Raw genomic sequence first — 17,646 nt, forward strand, 5'->3', positions numbered from 1 at the left:
AACATTACGTGCTAAACTTGAATTTTTTTTTTTTGGCAGGTGAGCTACAACAAGTTATCGACCATTTAATTTTAATTAATAAAGCAAAATCTTCCATTTTACCTAATCCTCGCCTTTAGTTGCTGGTCCCTTCTTTCCCTTTGATGTAATAGAAATTTGACTTTAAAATTGCAGAAGACAACTTTTTAGTCATTTGATTTTAGAAAAGTGACAGACTTGAATATCAGTTCAAAATATTTTATACTTATTTTCATCATAGTTTTAATTTGACACAATTAGTTGTCAATGTCAATGTCTTCACTTTGAGAGATCAAAATACACTTCTTTTAAAAATTTAATTACTTTACTTTTTCTTCACAATTTTATCTATGGGTAAAAAGATTTTTTTTTTAAAAAAGACTCCCTTGATAATTTAAAAATACGTCGTGTTTTAAACAATTTATGTGATAATTTAAACGACGCATTGCATTTATATTGAAAAAGTTATCTTTGACGTATAGTGATGCTCACGGGAAATCTAGGGTCCGATTCTAGCGAGTGTCATTAGCCCTGACGCAGGTTTCAAAATGGTCCCGAGCCTGAAATCACGAATAAGACCGTTAGAAGGGGACCAGGAGGGTGTCCTGGCGTAGCCCCTCCGACGCTCAAGTCATAGACTGAGAATATAAGTGAAGAGCAGCTAAGGGTGCTGCTGTAAACAATATATTGAATCCATCGAATGAACACTCAAACTTGGTATTTATAGGAGAATACCTGGGCCCTTGATGTACCTGTCTTCCATTTGGGCTTGGGATGGGTCAGGGGTAGTGGCCCCATCCATGAGGTATCACCAATCTCCCCCTCCCGAGTCGAACTGAATCGCAGGTTCGAAGTTCGATTAGTTGTGCTGTCCTCGTGTTACCTGGTGCGAGTTGTGCATTTTATTCCAGCCGTCCGTCAGTCTCCAAAAATTTGGAAACGAATCAAATCGCAATCTTGCTTCGAAGGAAAAGATATCAAATCAAATCGTAATCTCCTCCTGAATGGTAAGATTTGGTATGAGCTCAAGTCAGAGATCACGAATAAGACCGTTAGAAGGGGGCCAGGAGGGTGTCCTAGCGTAGCGCGTCGGAGGGGCTACGCCAGGACACCCTCCTGGCCCCCTTCTAACGGTCTTATTCGTGATTTCAGGCTCGGGATCATTTTGAAGCCTGCCTCTGGACTAGTGACACTCGTTATAGGGGAGCTCATACCAAATCTTACCATTAAGGAGGAGATTACGATTTGATTTAATATCTTTTCCTTCGAAGCAAGATTGCGATTTGATTCGTTTCCAAATTTTTGGAGACTGACGGACGGTTGAAAGAAAATGCACAACTCGCACCAGGTAACACGAGGACAGCACAACTAATCGAACTTCGAACCTGCAATTCAATTCGACTCTGGAGGGGGAGACTGGTGATACCCCATGGATGAGCCCACTACCCCTGACCCATCCCAAGCCCAAATGGAAGACAGGTCCATCAAGGGCCCAGGTATTCTCCTATAAATACCAAGTTTGAGTGTTCATTCGATGGATTCAATATATTGTTTTCAGCAGCACCCTTAGCTGCTCTTCACTTATATTCTCAGTCTATGACTTGGGCGTCGGAGGGGCTACGCCAGGACACCCTCCTGGCCCCCTTCTAACGGTCTTATTCGTGATTTCAGGCTCGGGACCATTTTGAAACCTGCGTCAGGGCTAGTGACACTCGCTAGAATCGGACCCTAAATTTTTCGTGAATATCATATAGTAAAGTTAGCTTATGTTAATATTAGATAAATTAAACGATAATTTTCTTTGTGCTATGAAGATATATCCTGAATAATGATCTACCCATGAATCAAATGAGGCGCGATGAATTGTAAAATTTTGGTCTAAAAAATAGTAAAATTTCAGTAATTATTGGTCATCCAAGCAATAGTGTAGAATTCTTATAGAAATACATCTAAAATCAATTAATATATCAATCTATCGATTTAATCGAGAAAATTGATAACGCAAAATAAAAAATGTGATAAAAACTATTTACCAAACCATTATAAAATCTCGATATCAATAATTATTGATAATCCAAGCAAGAATATAAGAATTTGAGTGAAAAATCTAAAATCCATTGATATAACAATCTTCGATAGACTTAGAGAGTGTTTACAACTTTTAACAAACTGATTATTAAATTTTTCATTGTAAATAAAAATTTAATAATCAGTTTTCGTTAACAGCCCACTCAGTCGATTGAGATCAGTTAATCGATAAAGATACTTTGATAATGCAACGTAGAGACTTAAGATTTTTAAAAAATAAAACTATGAAATCTGGATAAATATTGGAGAACCTAAAAATAGATTTAAATTAGGTTAGTATGGAGAAATTTTGAACTCGTTCGTTGAAGCAAATTGTCCCTCAAACGATCAGAACGACGCCGTTCCACCTCGAAAAATGTGACCGTTGCTCCCTCCTTTTTCGAAAAACTTAAAAAACGCGATTTTTCTGAATTTAAGTGGTTCCCCAAATCAAATCAGTAGGAATTGTACGTAACTGGGTGAATGAAACCGCAGAAAACTCTCTCTTTCTCTCTCTCTGCGTGACATTTTGTCTGTTTCTCCTTTCCTCCTCAGCATTCATCATTTCTTCATCCACCCTTTCTCAAAAGGAAGAAAATAATTGTAAATTCGGAGCGAATGTATCTCTTGCAAAATATGGTCGGAGTTTCCTAGGATTTATAGAGGTGTTTTTTTGCTTTCATTTTTTAGTGCTTTGCTTCAGTCCCATTTACTAAATCCTCCTACCCTTGGTGGAATAATCAAGAAAGATTCAATCTTTACGCGAAGAAATGACCGCTTCTGTGTGATTTGTGCTTTTTGTTTGTGGTCATGTGAGAGTATACTTATCTTGTATGAGCGAAATTAAATCCCGCGATACCCTATTTGTTTTGAGCTTGGATTAGACAGAGGGAGGAAGAAATGGGATGTGCTCAGTCGAAAATCGACAATGAGGAGTCTGTTTCGAGGTGCAAAGAGAGGAGAAATTTGATGAAAGAAGCCGTGGTCTTGAGAACTGCTTTCGCTTCAGCTCATTCTGGTTTCTCTGTGTCCCTTAAAGATACTGGTGCCGCCTTGAGCGATTATGCCCAAGGAGAGGTGCCGCCACCTCGTCCGGAGGCTGTGGTGCAACAGGAGCCCTCCTCCTCCGACAATCCTCCGCCACCACCCCCTCCTCCGGTGGAATCAACCCTTCCTCCCCCTCCTCCGCCCCTTCCAAGCTTTTCACCCATCACGCCCCTTCAGCGTTCTGTTACTATGCCAGCTGTGGTGTCACAGATGGAGAAGAAGAAGGGGATTTCCATTGATGAGAGTGATATTTATGAAGAAGAAGAGGAGGAAGAAGACAAAGGAAGGTTTCGTAGGACGAAGAAAGAGGTCGTGGAGGTGGGATCGGAAACTCCGACGAGAACTCCCCATCAAATGACTCCGCCGGAGATTAAAGGCATGGCTTGGGATTATTTCTTTATGGACAATATGCCTCAACAACCATTGGATGAGGTTGAAGATGAAGAGCGAGGTTATATGGAAGAGAGAAGTGGCGACCACAGCGGAAATATCAATTTCAATAGTATTGGAGGAACGGTGGAGTTCAAGACTCCGGAAAAGCAAGTGGGATCTGAGAGGATTGAAGAGTTCAAGACACCGGACGAGACACCGGTAAGTGTGGCAATGGAGAAGCACTTTTTGCACTCAAAAACAGCGCCACCGGCAATTAATAAAGTTGGATTAGGTGTTGGAAAGTTGGTGGGAAATACCAACAGTGTGGATTTGCTGAAAGTTTTGAGTGATATTGATGACCATTTCCTCAAGGCTTCTCAAAGTGCACAGGAGGTATCGAAGATGTTGGAGGCCACCCGATTGCATTATCATTCAAATTTTGCAGACAATCGAGGTGATAATAGAATTTCGTAACATTGGCTCCAATTCTTGCTTGTTATTAGTTATGTTCAATTATAATATACCTGGATCGATTTTATTTATTCACAGAGGCAGTTTGATGCTTGAACCATACACACAGGGGAGACTTGTTCGAAAAATTCGAGTTACCTTTATTGAAGGCCTTAGCTTGAATCATGAACCCAAACACTTGGATTTGTGAAAACTTAAACCTTTGTAACTTGAATGTAGTTTAAAGCTATTAAAAAACAAATACCATGTTGTCAAGTCTCTGTTGAATTTGAACGACTTGTTAAGATTTGTGAAGAATATCTTCGTTTAGTCGTGGCATGATATAATGATCAGATTTTACTGTCTTGAAGTTGACAGATATTGTCACTCTTATCTTTCAGGGCACATTGACCATGCTGCGAGAGTCATGCAAGTTATAACATGGAATAAATCTTTCAAAGGTGCGGACAATAGTAGTGAAGGAACAAAGGATAATGTCGATGCTGAAGATTATGAGACACATGCCACTGTTTTAGATAAATTGCTCGCATGGGAGAAAAAGCTCTATGAAGAAGTCAAGGTGCATTGATAACTCTCCGACGTTATATGTATTTGACTGTCATCCATGTTCTCTTATTTCCATTTTGTTTTTATTAGTTAGTCACAATTGAAGTTAACTTTAACTACCTTTAGGCCTTGATCAATTCGCATCTCTTTTTCAGTACTGTATGTCTAGAAGTGTTTTTGCTTTTTATCCAGGGATGAAAAAAATATCCCTTTTATTTGTTATGCACTCCTTTGTTGGATGAAAAGGTTTAAATTTTATGTAAAATCTTTCTAAAATTGCAAGTTTCACCCTCCCAAATCCATTGAGGTCACCCCAAGTCCCCAACTGTCCAAATTCTTTTATCCTTATGATGAATGCAAGCTCCGGGTTGTTTATATGTTGTTCTGCTGTGAGTGTTAACTGCATATTTTGTGAATTGAGATACCACTTGTGATTTATTTTTCCTATCCGCTGATAGGCTGGTGAGCTTATAAAACTCGAGTATCAGCGTAAAGTTGCTGTTCTGAACAAACTGAAAAAACGGAAAGCTAGTTCTGAACAACTCGAGAAAGCAAAAGCCGCTGTCAGCCATTTGCACACTCGTTACATAGTCGACATGCAATCCTTGGATTCAACTGTCTCTGAAGTGAATGATATTCGCGACAAACAGTTGCATCCAAAGCTCATCAGTCTTATTCGTGGGTAAGTTCCTTCATCTTCTCTTATACTTTTGAATTCATATTTCTGATTCAATTTCTTGTTGCCTATATAGCTCACTTTTTAATAAACAAGTAGTATTTCTATGGGATTTTAGTTTGCTGTGCTGGATCATGTGTTCTTGGCTGATATTTTCCTTTGGTTTTTATTTTTCATGTTTTTCCCCCAAATAATTAACTATTTGGACTAGTTTAGGCCGTTTTATGATACAAAACCGTGAGATTTTGTTCTGTTGAGATGTATATTACCTATTTTCTTAAAATCAATAATCTTTTAAATGTTGAAGGATGACAAATATGTGGGAATCCATGTGCTCACATCATGATAGTCAGCTCAAGATTGTTACAGATCTCAAATTCCTCGATGTTTCTGGGGTCCACATTGAAACAAGCAAGCACCATCATGAGCGAACCAAACAGCTTTCAACGGTGGTGGACGAATGGCATTCACAGTTTGAAAAACTCGTAACCAATCAAAGACAATACATCAGTTCTCTCAACAGCTGGTTGAAGTTAAACCTCATACCAATCGAGAGTAGCTTGAAAGAAAAAATCTCATCGCCTCCTAGAACTCAAAATCCTCCTATCCAACCACTACTCCATGCCTGGCAGGACCTCCTCGAAAAACTCCCTGATGAAATTGCAAAAAATGCAATTTCCTCCTTTGCAGCAGTTGTAAAGACCATCTTTATCCACCAAGAGGAGGAAATGAAGCTTAAGGACAAGTACGAAGAAACTCGAAAAGAGTATTATCGGAAAAAACAAGCCTACGATGAATGGCATCAAAAATACATGCTACGCAGGACACCGCCAGAGGAAGACACGGTTAAAGCTATAGAAACAGGTGCAAAAGACCCTGTTTCTGAGAGGCAATTTGTGGTGGAAAGCTTGAAGAAGAAGATGGAAGATGAAATGGAAGACCATCAAAAGCACTGTCTTCAAGTGAGGGAAAAGTCGGTCGGGAGCTTGAAAATCAGGTTACCTGACCTTTTTCGGGCCCTATACGACTATGCTCATGCATGCTACGATGCTTATGAGAGACTGAGATTGATTACAGAGTCTCAGCATGTCAAATGATCATCCCTGTGCGATCTTTTTGTAGGAGATTTAAGTTTGGAGTTTTGTTGTCTTTCATTGATGGTAACTGGGATTGTATTTTGATTGCAGACTTATTTATGTGGCGTATTTAGGCTCATCGTCTTTTAATGTGCAAACTTGTAACTAGCATAGTCTATTGATTTTTATTTTTTTTTAAGTTTTTACAAAGCTAATTCTCCTTGGGACCACACGCCTATACGTACGCTGCGTGAGTTTGGTTCGTGAATTAATTGTTGATTCACAGAATTGCGGCTTATAGTATCGGTTCATAACCTGCCTATAGAATATCAACGAGGCCAAGGAAATAGAATCACACAGAGCATTGGAACTTGAATTAATTTGGTTTCAACTTTATCTCTCTCTATTAAGAAATAACTCGAATAATATGTTCAAGATATTCAAGATCGATTCTTCATCTAAGTGAATTTTTTAAAAAAACTAATAAATATATTAAACATCTCGAGTTATGAAATATAATTATTTAAGCTACGATTAAACCTAAAAACATATCTGAGCTCCACTCAAGTTTTGATAAGTCTAATGATATTCCTATTTCCAACAGATTCAAACTCCACTGACGGGTACAGAGCACATATCAAACCACCACATTCATATGAATGGCGAATATGGATAATATAAAATATCTGTTTCCAATATGTAATTTATTAGTCTACAACAATAAAGAAAAGGTTGTAATACGGTCAGCCCATTTTTGTGACTGCAGCATGCATTGCATCTGCAAGATGTGGCACGGTCTTCGTACTCAGCCCAGCCATGCTAATTCGCCTGCACAAGTAACAAGATTAATAGATTATCCTGACGCACCGAGTTTCACAGATGCGTCGTATCGTATAAGAATTTATTATGTTGGTTATACTGGATTTTCATTGAGAGGGAGAATACAGCGAACCTCAGGACACTTCGCAAACAGATACATGACATAGTCAATGACGAGCACCGATTTTAAACAGAATTTTATCATGTTACACAATGCTCCTGGGGTCCTCCACTACACTATAAATGTTTACCAGACACGTCCCGTGAGAATCTAGAGGTATGGACAGTGCAGGGAGTAACACTGGATTAGAAATGCTGTGTGTGTGATTGGGGGGGTTAGACAGGGTAGCAGAATACAATATCGAGTAGCCGGAAATATCCAATAAATAATTTTTACCCATCGGATGTCATGTATATGTGGTATTCTTTTCTCATGAAGGCTACTTGCTCTGAATTAAGTCCAGTGAATGTAAACATCCCAATTTGCTTGATAATGTGACTCCAGTCACCAGGTGTATCTGCCAGCATGAGATGGAACGTGCCAAATTAATATCAATACAAAACATCTTCTAAATATGAGAAATAGTGCAATTGGTGAACCACCAATACGCAAAGAGAAGCAATATTTAGACTTTTATCCTCTTCAATAACTATATAATTAGCATTTTTCCTAGCAGAAAGCCTGGGTTGATTTGGTGATTGTAATGGGAGGTTAAAAGCCACATGAAAGCGAAGCCGAATATCACAATCATCTAATTTTCCTTGTCATAAAATAGACGTTACAGCTACAAATTTAGAAAAGGGAGACTTATGCCATAGATACCATAAGTGATTGGCTCTACTCACAAGATTTGACATAATAGAATCATATAATGACAGAAAGAATCCAAAATAGGCATGCATTTCTAAATGTGATGGTTTGCGGGTGCTATCAATTGCCATATAGTTGTCCACACATTCAGAAAGTCTCAGACACAGTAAAAGATGGGAAGTGCAACTGATAACAAGTGTGGGGGCTCCTGTGAGGAGAAAAGATAAAAAAAGCACAAAGAATTAAATCTTAAATACCTCTAGCATGTAAAGCATCTAGAAGCTGGTGGCGCATGCTAATAATACGATCAGCCATCGCTTTCAGCTCATTTGTCCACTCTTGAAACATAGAGCTGCAGGTTCGTAAATCAGTGACCTTATGTTAGTAAATACATCCACGGTCCAGGTACATTTATTTTTTGACATTCTTTTCATATCATGTGAAATATGTATAATTCCATTTAAATACCCAAGGGCTCAAAACATTTGTGGTGCATCGCATATGTTACAACAGTAAACCACAACATTTCATACCTGTCCTTGAGGATCGTTCCCACAATTGATGCGCCATGAATGGGTGGGTTTGAATACATTGGCCTGATCACCAGCTTCAATTGAGACTCCACCCTACCTGCCACATCCGCAGTTCTGCAAACCTGGAAAAATTTTCTGGAATGATAATCCCTCCGCACTCATGTTTACTATACTTGACCACCTCGAATATGCAGATATAGTGCTAATTGTTTAGTTTATATTATGAACCTACACAGATATTGGTGCTTGAAGCCTCCTAGAAATGCTAATTTTGGACTATTTTCTCCACTCCACTCCAGTGTTGAATTTTCTTGAACATCTTATACATGCATCAGTACTAATTGCAAACAGATATTTAAAAAAAAATGAAAAACAGACAACGCTGAGGATGAAATGAATCCTTACTATACTTTATTAATTTCATGTCGCAATACAATATTCAGCATCAATCAAGGACACATTAGCAGCATAAAAGAGCAACCTCAAAAAATAGGTTTCTCACAGACAAAGGAGATCAGTGTTTTTCCAGTAATACTTGAATAAAATGGAGATGCTGTCGAACATAGTGAGAATGAATTGATCAGTTCTCACAAAGTTAACATTTGAATGGTGCCATTGTCAGATGATTACGTGAGAAAAATCAAGTCATTTGCCTCTTTCTTTGATTAGTATGGACTTTTAAAATCACTAGCAACAAGAAGATTGGGGAAGACCGCATATGACACATTTTTTAATGTTAAAATATTCAATAAAGTGTGTGATCACAACTAAATAAAATCTGTTACCGATGTCATTCATTGTCTTTCGAACTTACAATGCTTAGGGCACCAACACGCTCCCCATAGAGGCCCAAGTTTTTAGCATAACTTTGAGCCACAAGACATTCACCCCCATCTGCTACAAACATCCGAACAGACTGAGCATCTGAATCCAAGTTTCCGCTTGCAAAACCCTAAAGCAAAGAAATTTAAATTAATGCACTGTGCGAATTGATACTACAGAGCAGTCTGACTCAAATTTAGATACTATAAACATAATTTCAAATTCCATGCATGACAGTTCAATCACCTGATAAGCACTATCAAAGAAAGGCAGCAATGCCTTTGATCTCATCAACTTTCTAATCTGCTCCCACTGTTGGGTAGTAGGATCAACCCCTGTTGGATTATGAGCACATGCATGCAGAAGCACAATGGATCCGGAAGGAGCCGATCCAAGGTCTTCCTCCAAGCCTGTCATTTTCACAAACCTACATATCTTAGTCCTTAGATATCATCCAAACAAACAAGAGATCCATGTGGTAAAGCATTTATGAGCATATGCATTTCTAAGTCAATGAAACAGTAAACAAATGATGCTACAGTTTAAGGTTAAAAAACGGAGATATATGGCCATGTATTCATTGAAACTCACTACCTAGAACACTATCCGAGGCAGTATTCAACTAAAAATCACTGCAACAAAAAGTTTATTTGACACATTTTAATGCAGGTTTTGTGTTACTGAACAGGAGCCACACTTAGTAGATACACTGCAGGGTAAATATCAGTTTAACAGATGATAGTCTTCCACAAAGCAAGGACGCAAAGTAAAATATGGCAGCCAAAACTCGATCCCAAAGTGCAAAAGCAGTACATTTAATTATAAGAGAATATTTTCAAACCTTGGAAATCAAGTCCACGAGTTGCAGGATCATAGTAGCGATAAGTCTTTACAGATAATCCGGCCAAACCAAAAACTTTGGGGTGGTTTCCCCATGTTGGCACTGGAATATACATGGTACGCTGCAAACACGTGGGCAATGGCTAAATGATGACTAAATCCATATTGCCACAAGTAAAGAGGAGAGAAAGGTTTAAGTAGAGCTAAACCTAAAGGATTTAAACTCACTTGATGATAGTGCCGTGCCAAAAATTCACCACCAACCCTCAGCGAGCCAGTACCAGATAAGCACTGAACAGTTGTGACCCTGTTTTCTCGAATAGCAGGACTACTTGCAAGAACACAAAGAAGTGATTCACAAAGATCTACTATTTTACAAGTCAAAACAGAAGGAAACCCAAGCAAGGACAGAAAGCTATCAGTGGACAATAAGGCTCAGCTCACAACTAGAAAGAACAAGTATCATGATACAATGAAGGATAAGAGTGGCCAACATCAAGTTTAAGCAAGCCAGATTGGAGCAAGAAGCTATGGACTGAACAGGAGTTGGGCAAAGCAACACGAATGGAATAAATCCGGTGATAAGACAACAAATGAAGGGCATTTATATTGTTAACATTCCTCTTGCATTAATCTATAGATGTTATTTCTTCGGAGAGACACCGCATTTCCATGAGAGCTAGTAAAAGATAAAATGTGATACCTAAAGGGAAAAAATCAGTTGACAAAGTGTGTCGTTTTGACGTAATTATGCATTCAACATAACATCTAGGATTCACGAGAAGAATGAAAGTAGATATGGTATTTCTATTCGACGGTATTGTTTACAAAAAAACCACTCAATGCTACCATAGGCTACAAAAGTGCTAGTAAAAGAAACCAAGGCTCTATTATTATCGTCAAACCTGGTTGAATCAAACTTTGAAGCCTTCATGGATAAACAAGCAGACAGTCATTGCAGAGTTTAATACACAGATTACCTGTCAGAACCAAGAATGAGCTTTGCACTCAGTTTGTTGAAATCTGCTAATCCAACAATGGGGAGATACTCCTTTACACGAGAGCTGCGTCAGAATTGAATTTATCACCGCATTCAACAATCCTGAAATCTCCAAACACAAAACTACGACATATACCTGTCATTGACTAGCATTTGCTCTGCTTTTCTAACAACATTCAAAACAAGAGGTTTTCCTTCCTGTGGTTACACGATCAAGTTAAGATCCGCACTAATGAAATCAGTATTTATATATCATTGAAGACCGAGCAATTCACCTCTGTCCGATATGCACCGACTCCCAAATTCAATTTCACCGGGCTAGGGTCTTTATTGTACGCAACAGTCACCTTTATAATCAAAATTGGTCAAGAAAGTTTAAAACTGAGTGGAACAAAGTATTCGTAACATGCTATCAGATCTGATCAACATCTTAAAACATCAATCATTGATAATTTAAAATAATAATAATTATAATTATTATTGTAAAGAATCGAACAGATCATGCAGATTTCCAAAACATAGAGAGTTACTCCGAGAATAGGATCTTCGGGAGCTTGAACAACGTGGTGAAAGACAGAATTCTGACCGCCGGAGAATCCAGAAGTCGGCGAAACGTCGATGGATTGGTTGGCGGAGTCCATAGTAGAGCTTTCGAGATGTCTAGCCAAAGTAGTCAGCCTCCGATCCGCGGGTGATGATGGTGCAATGTTGCCCTTGTGCATGATACTAATCAAAAAGACGAATATTATGCCTTTTCCTTTGTGCTAAATTACGCCAGGCGCGCATGCAAACTGACTCGGCTTCACCATAAATGTAAACAAATCTCTCCGTGACGTGCCACTATTTATTTAATATCTTAAATTATTTTCAATTTTCGCAAATACGACTGAGTATGTCTCTTGTAATACGCATAATACGAGTCAATCTTACGCATATTTATAATAAAAATAATACTTTTGACATAAAAATAATATTTATTCATGGTTCACTTAAATAGAATATTTATCTCACAAAATTGATACATGAGACCGTTTCACATAAGTTTTTGTGAATAAATTTAGCTAACATCATATCATATAACAAAATAAATATTAATATGTGGAATAAAATACGATATGATTTAATTTTTTTTAACTATAATATGATATTTTATATTTTTAATATATGTCCATGATATTTTTGTCATGATAATTGTCCAGATTCTAATTCTATTTTATGTAGTTATTACGGTTGATCACCCAATTCATTGAAGGATAAGAAACGAGGTGGCCAGTCCGGTACGGCACGTCTTCCCTCCTTCATTTAAAGTGTGACTATTCAAAAATTACGTCGGTTGAGGAATAGATAAGATGATCAAATTTCACGCTTCTCAAACAATGATGACACATATCCAAATGAATTTCTACCAGACAATACATCCACAAAATCGCACTAGAACTAAACATAGAACGCTCACTCCAGTTTTATCCTGTCAACATCATTCATCAACCCTTCAAGCTGCAGGGGAAAAAAACAAAAATAACAGATTAAATCACGGGGACGTAAATGTAAAGAAAATTGGACAATATTTGTGACGTTCGGATCACAGCGTGCCTTGACAACTTGTCGCATGAAGTAATCTCCATAGCGCTTTGCAGGTTTGGATTCAACAATATGAACCATGTCCTGAAATTGAGGAATAAATAAGGCAGATGTTCTAAATATTACAAACTCACCACTTGAAAAATTAGAAATCATGGAAGCAAAAAACATACTACAGCATTCCCAAATGAATTAGGACGTGAAGAAAATTTCCAAAAACTCACATCATCGATGTAGAAATCCACATCAGCATTGGAAATAACTTTTCCATCGGAATCTACAGGATGAGTTTTGTGCTTGTACGTGATTAAGATTGTCCTGTGGATAAACATAGCAAAACTGGTTAATAAGTATAACTAGTCTAATCTTCAGACCACTTGCTAGAAACCATCAATTTTTTGGACAAATTTGCATTGTGGCACTTTTAAAATTGTAATAATAGTTAAAGTTGCATGATCCAATATACATATTTCAAATTAGAATAAGGTCAGCATAACGCATGGATGAAAAGTAGGGAACTTCAATTGGTAAATGCAGAATCTGACCTTAAAGTAGGTTCATCTACATCCATGTAAGTTGCGAGTTTTCCAAGGGATATTGTGGAGTACACTTTCAAGAAAGTTCGGACCCCTGACAATAGCTGTTGCTGCTTCACTTCATAAAGAAATAACTTCAACTGTAGCCTATAAGCATCCTGAAAAAATTGAAGCACGTATCACCATCAATTACCGTCAAATATTCAACAGCCAGCATAAAAGAGGCACAATTCTTGAGATACTTTAATTAAAAATAATGCGATAATGACGGTGATACAAAACTACAAAAACATTTCTGAACGTGATTAAGTAGAGGAATTGAGGCACACAAAGCATTTAACAATAGAGAATTTCTGGGCCAAAGAAAAACAAAAAGAATATTACAAGTAGTGCACGGGGCCAGAAGCAATGTAAAGGCAATAAAAAGGTGTTGATTAAAGAAAAATAGGAAAACAGCCGTCATGCCAGATTAGTAAAAACCACTTGAGTAGAGTATATTTAGAAGAAGATCCCAAACCTGGTTGTAATTAACTAGAGGATCCTCATAGCTCGGAGCAGAGGGAGTAATGAACTTTGGGCATGCATAAGAGAAGAGCTCATCATATAGAGCAAATCCCTCATCATCAACCCTCTGCATCCTTGACATTTTCTCACCGTACTTCTCCCGCAATTGGGAGTTCACGGTCTCCTCGACAAGCTTAACCAGAGGGCAAAGAGAAAGTGAAATGGCAAGCAAGGCATACATCTGCTCGTTCTTCTTCAAAATCTGATCATACTAAGGAGATTTTTGGTGATATTGCTTAGTCTTGAAAATGTAAATAAGTATTTTATTGAACTCTCGAATTGCCTCCACATATCTGTTATGAATTGAATGGGGTATGTATTAGGATGGATTACAGAGATGAGAGAATTCAACAATATGACTCCAGATAATGAAACAAATAGATAGAAATCTGGCAAACAATCAATAACTATCTGATAGGATGAAATATTAAGAAACTGGTGCAGATAATTGAGAGAAAAAACAATAGGAATCTGAAATATTATTAATGCTGAACCCGAATGTTTGAATACAAGTAACTAAATTATATAGAATACTAATCCTAGTCCTAATCTAATACACGTTACGAGTCCTCATTAAAACATACTAGTCCTAACACGATTGAAATGCCAAGTCTCCTAATGTATTAAATTACTACTTCTAATGCAAATAAAATCTGAAAAATTAAAACTAGTTAAACTAGTTCTGCGTCAGAATCATTAATTAAAATTTATTGGGAACCAATATCATCACAAAGCTAGATGCATAGAGGTGAATACAGAGAAACCAACCTTCGTAGCATAAGATTTACAAATCCATAATGATATATAGCAGCTATGTGGCTTCCAATTACACTGGTGTACACGCCTCTTGTTGACTTATGTCAATCGGAAGTACACGCTTCAAGCCGGTATGATAATCACCCAGTAAACAATGAACTCTAAGTAGACCTATCATACTAAAATACCCCAACACCTTCAAGACATTACTACCACCACCGTAGTCATATCCATCAGTAGCAGTAAACTGTTCAAGCCCTTGCTTCTCCTGCTCCAGTATTTGAATGATCATAGACTTCTCCTCGAGGGCTTGTAAATAATTGAGGATGCCATAAACATTCCAAGCCTAAGAGGCAAAACATGAAACAACACTAAGAGATGGTTTTCTCAGGATCCTAGGTGGATTAAATGTTATGCATAGACAACCAGAACAAGAACATAAAAGATTCATTTCTTATAATTAGTTTAATTAGGTCCACGTTTCTTTCAATGATCGAACAAAAAAATCTGTTAAAAGTATTACCTTTTCAGGAAAACTTTCACATACAGACACAGACACTGCCCAAATACATAATCGTCTACTTCAACAAACCTGATCATGTTGTCTCAGAAGTGAAATCTCTTGCTCGGTCTTGTTCTCCATCTTGGCGCGATATTGACAAAACGACTGAAACTGGTACACGAATTCATCCACCATGTCCCACAACCACTGATTTGGCAGTTGCATATTCACTACTCCATGCAACACAACCTGCAAACAATGACAAATACATACTTCCAGTTTTAATTATTATAATTATAATAAAATAAGTCAAAATCAGTTAACACAAAAGGCCTACACTGCTGAAAATCGAGGCTCATTTCACCATCGATTCATACTCCATAATCAATGTGGACTCAGCCAATCCACATTTCTTAAAAAAAATCGATTGAAAATTATCTATTAAGGCTTCACAGTGCACCTGACACTGTAAGTCAAACAAAAACCCCCTCACTAACCAAAAAGAATCACACTGCAGCAGCTTATCCTTAGCGACTTATGCATGAGTATCATCACAGCCAAATCTCAATCATCTCATCCGATCGTCCTCAATTATTTACAAGCCCTCGAGGAGAAGTAAAGGTGGCGCTTGCAAAACTGAATGAAAGTATTATAAACAAGACAGCAGCACAAAATGATAAATAATTCCTGAAAAAGAACATATCAATAAAACATGAATTTCTCAAACCTGAAAGAGGCTGCAGTAGTTATCCCAGGAATCAATACGCTGCTTGAGCGTAGGCGAAAGCCTAGCGTACAAATGGCGAAACCACATCTCGCGATACAGCAAGCAAAAGACATGATCGTTATCAACATAGGGAGCGACGGCATCAACGGAAGGCCAAGGAGAATCCTTGAAGAAGCGGTCGCTGATGCTCTGAAAGGAATTATCGTACATCTGGTGGATCTCGTAGACGTTCTTCTCCCTTATGTGGCGGTACATATGAACCACGAAAGACTTCACCGAATCGGGTACATAGTTGGGGTCGTATCCGAGTGCGGCGGAGTCGGATTGCTCGTATGACGTTGCTCCAGCCATTGTTGATGAAGATTATCCGAGCCGTATTAGCGTCTGCCCAAACTCTTGTTTCTTTTTAAGCTTTAACAGTACATATCTAGTTTATTAATTTTTTTAAATCAATTCGATATAACATATATTGATGATTTTCTGTTTTTGAAGAAGAAATGATTTTCTGTTTCAAAACTGAGTTTTGTCGAATTTCATTGATTCGATGACTTCATTTATCTCAGATATTTTACACGGTGTATGTAAATTTCGATTGATTTCAGATACCATAGTCCTTTCAACGGAAATAAAGAGTTTTTTTTTTTAATAATGGAGAGAAATAATTTTTGGGAATGTGTATCGCTTTCTGTTCAAAAAGATGAAATTATATATATATATATATATATATGTATGTATATATTTATTTGCATGTATGTAATATATGAATTGGAAGAAAAAAGTACAACTCGTGACTACATCTTAGTGAAACATAAACTGCTCCTACGTTGGTACAAAACTCCACGCCAAAGCACCACAACTCTACAAATCGTGTAAATGCATCAACACAAGCTGGCACCTAATTTTGTCAGTTGAATCGAACTCGATGCTTGTGTGACAGTTAGACAATACATCCAAAGTGTGAGCGATACACCTAACATCAAAAAGTTTCACACTTTTTGACGACTGGAGTTTGTTCGAGTCACGGTTGGAACTTCGATATAGTCATCAGGCTCGTCCTCCTCATCAGAGGACAGGAAAGACGGACCCATCCATGTTTTAAAACCATCATTTACACGTCTCTCAACATCTGGGGTGAATTCTATTGGGTCTGCTTCGAGCATTTCAAGCCCGCTGTTCCTCCCAGCAAAGTCGCTTTCATCCAGAATTGTTGCTGCTTTTCTTCTGAGGAAGAAGGCGGTTCCTCCGTGGAGAACAGCCAAGCCCCACGTGGTTATTTCATAGCACCAAAACAATGCAACTGAGCAGCTGCTACCGAGTGTGAGAAGTGTTGAACCGAGAAATAGAGCAAGAAGGCAAAAAATGATGGTAAATGCAATGTTTAGGATTGATAGACAGCGCACTCCACCTGTAAATGGAAAAGAACAGAAAAACATTTGCTCAGTGAATCTCGTTTGGAAAGCAAAGGAAGACACCGTACAATTTTTATTTGAAAATATAGCCTCAGCCATGCAACAAAATTATAGCTGATATGATTTCCTATACCAATGTCAGACGAGGTACTTTCTGATGATAGCTTGAAATTGGAAAGAAAGCATTTTGAAAATAGACTACACAATAAATGCAAATGACAGACATTCTTTGAAATCTGAAAACCACAAATCACAAGCAGAGGGACATGCATGGATACCCAAGACCGTAATAATAAAATGGGAATTCTTCTAGATGAAATCCAGGCATAAAAAACAAAGCTATGCTTCACATACCTTGACACTCACAAACCACAAGTAACACAAGAATTTTCATTATCTTTTTTTCCTTCAATCAAGTTCAAGCATAAATGACCGATTTTTATTTATTGATTTATGTTTTACAATGAGTCTTG

The 17,646-nt window shown here is 37.8% G+C and overlaps 3 protein-coding genes and 1 pseudogene across 3 annotated transcripts; 1 reads left to right on the forward strand and 3 right to left on the reverse strand.

Annotated features, from left to right (window-relative positions):
* Window positions 1-2,557: 2,557 nt before the first annotated feature.
* Window positions 2,558-6,431, forward strand: LOC142526879 (protein ROLLING AND ERECT LEAF 2-like). Its single transcript, XM_075631527.1, has 4 exons — window positions 2,558-3,958; window positions 4,356-4,534; window positions 4,980-5,203; window positions 5,505-6,431. Exons 1-4 carry the CDS (start codon window positions 2,986-2,988, stop codon window positions 6,292-6,294), a joined length of 2,166 nt encoding a protein of 721 aa, XP_075487642.1. The 5' UTR covers window positions 2,558-2,985; the 3' UTR covers window positions 6,295-6,431.
* Window positions 6,432-6,841: 410 nt separating this feature from the next.
* LOC142526881 (aspartate aminotransferase, cytoplasmic-like) lies at window positions 6,842-11,895 on the reverse strand. Its single transcript, XM_075631528.1, has 12 exons — window positions 11,629-11,895; window positions 11,374-11,445; window positions 11,235-11,296; window positions 11,079-11,162; window positions 10,327-10,426; window positions 10,100-10,220; window positions 9,505-9,668; window positions 9,251-9,388; window positions 8,437-8,558; window positions 8,161-8,255; window positions 7,490-7,610; window positions 6,842-7,101 (listed from the first exon to the last, which is right to left on the reverse strand). The coding sequence occupies exons 1-12, from the start codon at window positions 11,818-11,820 to the stop codon at window positions 7,017-7,019; spliced, it is 1,356 nt and encodes a 451-aa protein (XP_075487643.1). The 5' UTR covers window positions 11,821-11,895; the 3' UTR covers window positions 6,842-7,016.
* Window positions 11,896-12,409: 514 nt separating this feature from the next.
* On the reverse strand, window positions 12,410-16,186 carry LOC142526880 (uncharacterized; annotated as a pseudogene).
* A 564-nt stretch (window positions 16,187-16,750) lies between these two features.
* On the reverse strand, window positions 16,751-17,567 carry LOC142527063 (uncharacterized). Its single transcript, XM_075631777.1, has 2 exons — window positions 17,528-17,567; window positions 16,751-17,169 (listed from the first exon to the last, which is right to left on the reverse strand). Exons 1-2 carry the CDS (start codon window positions 17,565-17,567, stop codon window positions 16,751-16,753), a joined length of 459 nt encoding a protein of 152 aa, XP_075487892.1.
* Window positions 17,568-17,646: the final 79 nt, after the last annotated feature.

The sequence above is a fragment of the Primulina tabacum genome, chromosome 15 (genome assembly GCF_025594145.1).
Source record: "Primulina tabacum isolate GXHZ01 chromosome 15, ASM2559414v2, whole genome shotgun sequence".
NCBI classification, from domain to species: domain Eukaryota; kingdom Viridiplantae; phylum Streptophyta; class Magnoliopsida; order Lamiales; family Gesneriaceae; genus Primulina; species Primulina tabacum.